The sequence below is a fragment of the Priapulus caudatus genome, unplaced genomic scaffold (genome assembly GCF_000485595.1).
Source record: "Priapulus caudatus unplaced genomic scaffold, Priapulus_caudatus-5.0.1 Scaffold0, whole genome shotgun sequence".
Lineage (NCBI taxonomy): Eukaryota > Metazoa > Priapulida > Priapulimorpha > Priapulimorphida > Priapulidae > Priapulus > Priapulus caudatus.
The window spans coordinates 1,121,798-1,131,797 of record NW_014577061.1 but is presented as its reverse complement, the minus strand read 5'-3'; the positions used below and the strand labels follow the sequence as shown (position 1 = coordinate 1,131,797).

General features: G+C 39.0%; 2 protein-coding genes across 3 annotated transcripts in view; one reads left to right on the top strand and one right to left on the bottom strand.

Annotated features, from left to right (window-relative positions):
• Nucleotides 1-8,762, bottom strand: part of LOC106821426 (kelch domain-containing protein 4-like) — a 9,866-nt gene extending 1,104 nt beyond the window's left edge. Inside the window, exons 1-10 of one of the 2 annotated variants that reach the window (XM_014826258.1) lie at nucleotides 8,426-8,762; nucleotides 4,832-4,923; nucleotides 4,535-4,613; nucleotides 4,165-4,263; nucleotides 3,619-3,755; nucleotides 3,201-3,293; nucleotides 2,780-3,006; nucleotides 1,612-1,785; nucleotides 1,022-1,247; nucleotides 237-336 (exon numbers count right to left, since the gene is read on the bottom strand). In XM_014826258.1, coding sequence (XP_014681744.1) covers nucleotides 237-336; nucleotides 1,022-1,247; nucleotides 1,612-1,785; nucleotides 2,780-3,006; nucleotides 3,201-3,293; nucleotides 3,619-3,755; nucleotides 4,165-4,263; nucleotides 4,535-4,613; nucleotides 4,832-4,923; nucleotides 8,426-8,539 — 1,341 coding nt within the window. In that variant the 5' untranslated portion in view covers nucleotides 8,540-8,762. The remainder of the gene's footprint in view (nucleotides 1-236; nucleotides 337-1,021; nucleotides 1,248-1,611; nucleotides 1,786-2,779; nucleotides 3,007-3,200; nucleotides 3,294-3,618; nucleotides 3,756-4,164; nucleotides 4,264-4,534; nucleotides 4,614-4,831; nucleotides 4,924-8,425) is intronic. The other variant, XM_014826339.1, reaches the window with a different exon arrangement.
• Nucleotides 8,763-9,004: 242 nt separating this feature from the next.
• The window catches only part of LOC106808768 (zinc finger CCHC domain-containing protein 2-like), a 24,130-nt gene continuing 23,134 nt past the window's right edge, over nucleotides 9,005-10,000 (top strand). The window contains exon 1 of the mRNA XM_014811993.1: nucleotides 9,005-9,591. Within this exon, the coding sequence (XP_014667479.1) occupies nucleotides 9,109-9,591 (483 nt within the window). The 5' untranslated portion in view covers nucleotides 9,005-9,108. The remainder of the gene's footprint in view (nucleotides 9,592-10,000) is intronic.

Sequence of the window (10,000 nt, the reverse complement as noted above, 5' to 3'; positions counted from 1 at the left end):
GCTCTATTTACTTTTAACACTCTCTTAATTACTTAATTAGGAAACAGCACAAAGAAAATAATGCAGGCCAATAAGTTATGAATAACGAAAAGTGTTGCATCACAATTTCTAGTCTATTTCCTGGAAAATGTGAACAAGCCCCAAAATAAAAAAACATTATACAAAACGTTTATCCACTTCATCCACTTGGGTACAAAAATACTACAGAAATGTTGTAGAATTGAAAGCTCAGCTACCTTGAACACCCCATCATCATACACTGTTTGAGGCCCATGCATCGATACATCATTCACTGACTGTGTTGGATGCTCCGCTAGTTCTGAGGCAGTTGTACTGCTAAATAGATAACATATAATTATGAAAATAAAAAGTCAAAGAGAAAATCTAGACAGTCAATATGTATGACCCACGTAATTACAGTCAACTGTCCCAATACCGACCATCCTCTGGGACCATCCATTTAGTTACGTTTTCTGTGAAATTTGGTTCACAGGGGGGGCATCTTACACGTCTCAGATGGTGTTGGGACTTTAAAAAAATTGCCTGATTTAACGTGAGGTTTGGTTTTGAGGGCATTTCGGAATTTGAAGAGTTGACCGTATATATGCTAAGCACTAACAATTAGCAAAAATTTGATTGTATCAAAACGTATTCAGTAATTTCAGTAAGGAAGTATTGCACAGTGGCTTACACCACATCACCAGAACAACTGAGCATTAACTAAATGACTCTTCCTAGACGATAATAAATGGAAGGCATAATTTATATTCCAAATATATATATATTTACTTATCAAAAATAAAATGATTTTAATGTGCAAGTTATTTTGGATATGCTGCAATAAAATTTCAGCCATTATAAAGCTCGCATGACCATGTGAAACTTGAAAGAGAAGAGAAATAAATTAACTTCAATTGTGTTGTTTTATCAAATCTCTAGCTGTAGTGGTACCCTAGATATTGCTTCTCGAAGATCAATGACATTTATTTTGGTCCACCCTATATGTATATATATAAGCTACCTGCCATCTTTTAATTTCAACTCATTCAAGTTGTCTTCGAGATCTTCCTTCTCCTCTTCACCAGCATCATCATCTCCTTCCTCCTCCATTGCATCGTCCCCTCCCTCCTCTTTATCCTTCTTTCGTCGGCGTGCTTTTTTCTCAAATGACCTTTTGCCCTTAAGTTCTAAATCTTGCCATTTTCCTTTGGCAAGGTCCAGTTGGTAAAAATCATTCAAGCAAGTTCCTATAAATAAAATTTATATTTACATTGTGGTGTATAAGAAAGAATTTGTTTGTTATTATATAATTATTAACTCTTTTTAAAGGAACTCTTTCTCTTCTCATTCTATCATCCCAATATATTATTCAGTCTATGGATGATGACATTGATGAAGTACATTGAACACAGGGATACTACTAGTCTAATCCCAAGCTAAAAACCAAATGTTTTTTACCAGCAGTATACCAATTCATAATGAATTCATTACCTAATCAAATGAAAACTATTAAAAGTCGCACCGATAGTCTCGTTCTAGTACAGTAACACCAACAACATGCAGCGATTGACGTGCGGCCATGCTGCCACCCACCCACACACACACACACACCTAGGAGTTCCTCATCATCCTCTTCAGTGTCCAGTACACCTCCGAAGACAACGGCCCTGTTGTTGGGCAGTGTGGCTAGCGAGAACCCACAGCGCGGGGTCGGCCGCACTCCGCACTGCTTGACCAGCGTCCATTTCCATCTCTCGCCCTTCTGCTTCACCGGATCGCCTTGCTCTGCGGTGCGAACACGTTGCGGTCTTAATTGTTACGGTTAATGACGTCACGCGTAGCATTCGAATTTCTGCAGCCACTTAACAGCAGCCTGCAATCTCAGAGGTTCTCAGAGCCGTAACTGATCGTGAACCAGGGCAGGCTTTGCTCACTGCTGCGCAAACGATCCTCCCAAGGAATCAATTCGCATTAGATCTTACCTAGTAATGCTCACATTCTGAAACTAATTACCTGAAATTGTAATAGCATGCCCTTACGTATTACCAAGTACGCATGGAGCAGCCGAATGACTATCTTTGGTATACATTGTTGATAGCAGCCTTAGACTCAGTGTCCATGTTTCTGCATGTGTGCCTGCATGCATGCAACATGTGTGTAATCGTATGTTTGTTTGTGTGCATGCATACATGTGTGCATGTGTGTGTGTGTATTTGGTTGTTTTTGTGTGCATGTGTGAGAGAGATACAGTGCATTTGTGCACACATGCATGCATGTGCATGGATGTGAAATTAATGGTATGACCAAATATTTGATAAAATAGTAGATACCAACACCCTAGGATTGATATCAACAGAATATACAAGCAACACAAATTACCTTGTTGAACCACGAGCTTATCATCAATTTGCTTTGGCAATGCATCACTTAGAGTCTTGGACCATGACACCATATACGTTTCATTTAACACCCACACATGCTGATTTAACTGACTCTATTCTGCTCATAATTGCAAAAACTGAACAATAAATGATCGAGTATATGTTGTCCCTACAAAAAATGAAAAACCTTTCATGCAATTTACAGATACCATAGAGTCATAGACGGAAGAGTACATAGCTGCATGAATTAGGGTGATTCCTAACTTAGGACCCTAGTATATACATGGTTTGATTAGAACATATAGGTAGGTATGGTGATGATGTATCACTATGGCAATAATCATGTGTGTATGGGGTCCTAAAGTAGGATTTAGTGCACGAATTGGTGGCAAACCTACTAGCATCCAAGCCTAGTATGAACATATCGGAGTGCACGGTGCCTTTGTCAGCATCTTTCTTCACTGGCACCTTGCTATAGCCACCATACACAAGCAACCGTCCATCAGTTAGTACTGCCATCTGGTGGCCAGATCTCGGGGCTGGTTGAGGTCCGCTTGGTTCAACCCGTGTCCACGTGTATGTCTCAAAGTTAAATACGTAGACATCATTGAAGTACTTATAATTTCTACACTCCAGAAGAAAAAGCAATGAATATATTCATGGTTAGTTAGTTATAATAATTTCATGCGTTTTGTTATAAACTGAGAAGAGTGTAAACGTTTTGGATGTAAAATCTTGAACAAAGAAGAAATTCATTTTTTACATTTGCCTCTTTATAAATTCCATAACCATGTTATATTTTCTGTATTATCTGGCTACCTGATATTGTCATGGAAACCGCCAAACACGACTAATTCTTTTCTAGAGGCTAGCATTCTGTGACCACTTCTGGATGATGGCCCTCCATGTGCACTAAAATCATAGAACAGGCAAACATCAGCTACAAATAGATCTTTGACTAATTTTCCAAATTCTGCACTGAAACATATAACATTTGATAGAAGCTAGATCACACCCAAACTCTGAATAGATATGTTGCATCAAAGATCGCAATTAAATTCATATAGAAATACTTACAATGTACCATGTAAAACTCCAGCAAATCATTTATGTGTCCACTACAACTACTGTACTGATGTTATGATTACAGCATATGCATTTCCTTTGTCATTTGCTCATGTATTCTCAGAAGCAAGAATTTTTAAAACTGTTTCATAGAAATACAATAAAAGCCTACTTGATTTTCTCCCACTGCTTCTTTGAAATGTGATACACCCAGAGGTCCTTGTAATGATAAAACTGTGACTGGGTGGGGCTGGCGAATTCACCACCAAAAATCCACAACTGTCCACCTTCCTGTTGCATTGCCACAGCCTGAAGTAAAGAAGTGCAAACAATCTTATCACAAATATTACGTGTACATTCTCCCTTGTTTGACTATGCTAATCAATTACATACAACATTAACACGGCACCAGGAGTAACTTAATTAATAGGTTAACATCTGTTAATCTGTTACTTAATGGCTTTTGTTAATTATAGTACTTCCGATGACATCTTGGTCATTTCCTGGCAAACATGCTATCTGAACATCATAATTCTAAATGAGAAAATGGCAACACTGAAATGGGTTACGTTCATTATTATATGAAAACACTAAATGCTGTGTACAAGCAGGTGCTATTGCCATGTTCTTATATTAATTATCTCATAGTCAAATATTCTACAAACTAAATGTCTCCAACTAAGACTCTGCTAGCTTAACAAAAACAGAAGTAACACACTTGATGGGAACATCTTGGTGGTGGAACCAATGGGGTCTTGACCAACCTCCACTCATCATGCTTAATGCTGTACACATACAAATCATTGTACATGAAAGTCTGTAAAACCAAATGCAACCAGAACTTAAATACTAACAGTTCAGCCTACAATTAAGTTGTTAGCAAATCGCTACTGAGTTCATCTATTCCATCTGGTGCTACATGTAACAATGCTACCTATACATAGCAGAGTGTGTCAAAACAAACTACGAAGTGTGGAACTATTATAATATCAAGAGCGTATTAAGAATATATAACACTCTTGATAATATACATATTCATTTAATTGTTATGATAAGGGAGATCTCCAAACAATAAAATTAGGCCTCACCTTGTTACCATTGAAGAACTCGCCACCAAACATAAGAAGTTCATCATTTTCAGGATGTGGAGTCAGTGACATGTTGCACCTGACAGGGAAATGTAAACTTCCTAGCATCAATCATGCTATCATGTGTTGTTGTGCATAATGATTGGGACAAACCACACAACTTAACGAAATTGTTTTAATGTTTAAAGCATTAAACTATCAAATCTGCTTACCTATATCACAACACCAACATCATTCTCGTATATGGTTTAAGTGAGCAAATATCTAAAGAAAAATCTATTTCCAAGTTATATTTACCGTGGTGATGGAGGTTCTGCAATCTCTTCAGTTATCTGTGCACGCTTTTTATCCTGCTCTACAAAGTTAGCGATCAGTTGTTCTATATCATCCTGAAACAAGTAAGTATTGAAGCATTTAACAATGTATAGTAATCTTTATCTTTTGATTACTAACATTAATTTGATTTAATGAATCTAATCAGTGTGCTATATAAATCTAAAAGTTTAGTTACAACTTGCACCACTACATAATAGTGGTATAAGAGTGTTATTACTTATTAGTAAATTGCAGTACCTGATGTATATAATTTAGAAGAGATAAACAGGACAGGTGACAACAACACTGACCCCTAGCAGTGAACCAGTCAGGTGTCAGTGGAGTAGGAGATTTATAGGAGAGGACAAATGAATGATGCCTTCAGTTCCATCAGAAATTTTTAGGGCCACCACAGCATGGTGGAGGGCCACCCAGGAAACAATTTTATTCAAAGAAGGTTAATCGATGCCACTTACCTTTTGAAATAAAAATTATGTGAGAAAAAGAGGGACACATGCATAACATTACATTTAAAGGAAGTGCCGTGCACAAAGGCAACCCATGTAAAGAAACCACATTAGTTTCAAGGCTATGACGGCAAGTACGGAGGGCAACCAAGCTCCATTTCCCATCAGCATTGTTGTGAAATTTGTGCTCCGTTAGGTCACACCCTAATTAGACTCATAAATCAATACATTGTCAGTTACGATCGGCAGTTATTAGATCTCCTTAAAAATTCCATAAAAAGTTGGAAATGCTGATGTTTATAAGTGTGATTTCTATTGACTCACAACACAAATTTCCACTGTCCACCTTGTTTGTCAAACCCCAGTTTTAGGTGAAATGACCGTTTGAATTAAAACATTAGATAATGTATGCCGTGAAAATACTTATAAATAGGAATGAGTGGATCAGATGCAAGCCAAAACAAGGTAAAAACTAGGCATGAGGTAAAAATGGCCTCGTCACCTAAAATGTTGGTTAGCAAGAATGGTAGCGTAGCTCCAATTGAAATTTTTAACATAGTCATAATTTTCCTAACTATTATTGTGGTAAGGTATTGAAGTTCAGTACACTCATGATTGAAGGAACATATAGGTGTCATCAGTTCACATAACCTGGGGATAGTAAATTGAAAATAATATTGTAAATACAAACACCATCCCCCACCTCCCGAGCGCATCGATCATTCGCACATAACTGCTCGTCGATTGCTCGTAATTAGCTGTGACAGCTCCCCCAAAGTCTCAATGTTTATCTACTCTCTTTCATCTATTATTAGTAATAGTTCCCTGTAAATGTATTTCAGATCCTCCTCTGCAACACATCATTTTGCTGGACACACGCCACTGTTCACAAACTCACAGAAAGACAGAGCAGTTGGGAAAACAAAAGTGTCAAATTCGCACAACACCTGCTTCGTTTGAAACTATCACAGCAAAAATGCACAAACAATTACCCCCATTCTGTTATCTATGCACAACCAAATGTTCACTTGCTTAAACGATCACTTTTGCCATTTGGCACAACTTATTTTACCCTCTCGAGAAAGCTAGTAAATTCCTGTAAAAAACTCCTACTCCTTGGCAATGTAAATAGGGGCAACTGGCCATTTATTATCTAAAACTCCCTAACCGCACCATGTGACTGATGGACCCATGAACGAAAGGTGCATTTGTTTGGGAGGATCATATGATCCTGATGCTTGGATCAAGCTAAGTGATCCTCTGCGCTTGTTTGGGCCGATCAGTGATCTGGATCACAAATTCCAGAACCTGCTTGCAAGGTGGATTAGCAGGGGATCCGATATGGTGGCGTGCGACCCAGCCAATCACAGATTGTTGTTTATTACAAACCATTCTGTGATAGGTCACAGAAAAACGTGAACCGTTGGAAGTGAGTTTGTATCTGTTTGGGCAGATCAGGATCAAGTGAACCAAACAAGACGGATTTCGTCCTGAATAAATGCACCCGTAGTCGTGTATGTGATGTCAATCCTGCGCAAATCATGATGGCTTGCCAAGGAAGAGAGTGGCGGACTGGTCATGGAGCTCAGTTTCGCTGTGATGTGAAAGCGAAGCAAGCATTGTGCAAATTCAGTACTCATGCTTTCCCACTGTTGATCTTGATCTTCTTGATTGTGTACTGCGTCGACCGCGTATACGCGTATTATGACGCAGGTGGTGGGGCCTGGTGAAATTAGGCGCTCCCGGCTGCGACCGCAACACAGATGGCGTCGATTACGGTCTGTGTGCAGGCATTCCAGTCCACGATGGTTCGTGGAAAGAATGAGTTCTTGAATTCCTCTGTTGAGGTTCTAATGACTGCGAGTTTGCTGTCGTTTTTGCTCCTTGTGCGCGATGGACCCATCCTAATGTACTGGACTTTGGGGATCGCAGAACTTCCAGAGAGAATTTTGTTGAGAAGGTTGAGACGCTTCTCTTTACGGCGTAGTTGAAGATTCTGCCAATTAAGTGATTGTAACATTGCAGTTACGCTATTGGTTCTGCCATAATCATTGCAGACGAATCTAGCTGCACGGTGTTGGATCATTTCAATTTTTTCTATGTCTTTTTTTAAATGTGGGTCCCAGACTGTGCAGGCAATACTCTAGCTTAGACCAAATAAGAGATTTGTATGCTGTGGCTTTCAGCGTTTTGGGCGCGTATTTCAAATTCCTTTTGACGAAGCCAAGGGTGCTGTTGGCTTTCGCACATAAACTATTGATAAATTTGTCCCACTTCAGGGTGTTCGAGAGAATTACGCCGAGATACAGAGTTGACTCAACCCTCCTGGAGAAATTTTTCACCTATTTCGTAGAAGTACGATAGCGTCTTTTTTTCCGTGTTGCGCGCAGGATGTAACACTTCTGGGCGTTAAATCGCATCCCCCAGGTCTCGGCCCAGGATTGAAGAATGGACAAGTCTTGCTGCAGCATGTGCTGATCCTTGATGGAGTTGATCACCCTATATAGGAGACAATCGTCGACGAACAATCGCACTTTGCTGGTTACAGTGGCTGGTAGATCATTGATGTGTAGAAGGAACAGTAAAGGACCAAGGACAGTTCCCTGTGGAAAACCCGAGTCCACTGAAACACAATCGGAGTGTTCCCCTTCCACGACCACTTGTTGTGATCGATGATAGAGAAATTCCTGGATCCATTTGAGTATGTGGTTTCTGATGCCGTAGTGGCTTAGCTTCTTCAGCAACCTCTGATGGGGCACCGTGTCAAATGCCTTGGTGAAGTCCAGAAACTGTTCTATCTTTCTGTGAGTTTGTGCACAGTGGCATGTGTGTGATGAGACTGCATGTGTGTGTCATAAGCCATAAAGACCACGAATGGCCTTTACGTGAAAGGACTAGCCGATAGAGAACACATACATTAAGTATTTGGTAATACATACAATTTGTCTTTATTTACAATTTTTAATATTGAATCAGTCCAAGTGTCTGTGCCTGTGCTGGAGTGTCTGAAATAACTAAAGTTGGCTTGAGCCAGCATAATATTGTATTTGTAAATCAACTGACAACTCTACCCAAACTGGCAAACACCGAAACAGTTATGTGTACTCACTTCACCCTTTTCAGTCATTTCCTTTTTTATCTTCTTGTTAACTTTCCTGTCTGTTTTCATCGCGGTTTTGTCTGCCCCTTTCAATTTCTTAGCTTTATCTTTCTTTTTACCCATTTTTGATGAACGTTAAAAACAAGACAGTTAGAATAATAGATATTATTGTACGAGCTACGTTAGCTTTCTCCACGGCAATCCACAGTGTCGATCGGTCTATTTGATCAACTTTGACTCTCACCGCCTCCGATATAGTCCCTTTAACTTTTAATACTAATTTTTATAAGGTTACTTTACTTATACGAGCGTTATTTTCACTAATGTGTCTTGGTTGTGGGGGCAGCCATGTTTTACAGGGGTGTAAGTATAACATCTTGCTGTCAACATTGCCAAGAAATAACTTTGAATAAACTAAATATAAGAATAATTTAAACTATTTTAAGTAAAATAAATTTAACATTGAGTAAATTTAAATTTGGAATTATATAAGTATACAGTAAAAATACATGTATAATACATGGCTAAGAAGGCAAGCAATTTCGACTCGCAACCAAAAACAGTCGCCCCACCTAGCAGGAACGAGGAGAGATATGACTTGGTAATTTGCGATGTCGTGTAAGAATTTCGAATATTTTTTGTGCGCGTTTATGTAGGATTCAGAACGCTTTATAGCGCAGATTCTGCACATCATGGTCTATAAAGAAGAAGTACTATCATGGTTCAAAGATTTGCCTGGCGCTAAACGCATAGACTTCATGTGCAGATTAGTGCATTTCTGTGTGCCACTTGAGCTGCGATTTTTTGGAACATGCGTCGAAGACCTCGCAAAGCGAGACTTTCATTACCTCAGGGATTTAGAAAACAAGTCTAACTCTGCCTCAGAATTAACTAAACTAACAGATGTAACGGATTGTGCTATGCGAAGTAAGCTCATAATTACTCTAACTTTGCTGTACTCGTCGAACTACACGTGTTCAAATCTACTGTTCAGAACGTTGACCAATCTCGAATCCGTGTTGGACAATCTGCCAAAAAATGAGAAAGTTGCAAATGAACTTCAGTTGCTTTTCACTTTGTCAACCAACCACCCTGCTTTCACATCTGAGCAAAAAAGAGCATTCAACTTGCTTCTCGAAAAAGTGTGCCGCATATATGGAAGCTTCTTACCAGCAGTAAGTTTTAAATATTGGCAATAATATTTTAATTACGTGTTTGCATGATTTAATAATATTATCACATATGCTAATAGTGAGTAATACTAATACTAATAGTAATAGTAATACTACTAGTAGTAGTATTAGCCGTAGTTGTTAGATCATAGATGTATACAGTATAGTCTATAGATTTAAATGTATCATAAAATGATACTATATAACTGTATGGGCCCCCATCCTGCGATATATGTACATATTCACAATAGTTGTGTGTATTATTGTGAGTATTAGTAATACTGAGTATTAGGCCAGGGGCGGATCCAGATGAGACGGGATACTAGAGAAGCGTTGCCGAAACGAGATGTTGATCCGAAGCGCTGAAGTGCAGATCTTTCGCGCAGTTCCGCGGCAAGGCGCACGCGACCGC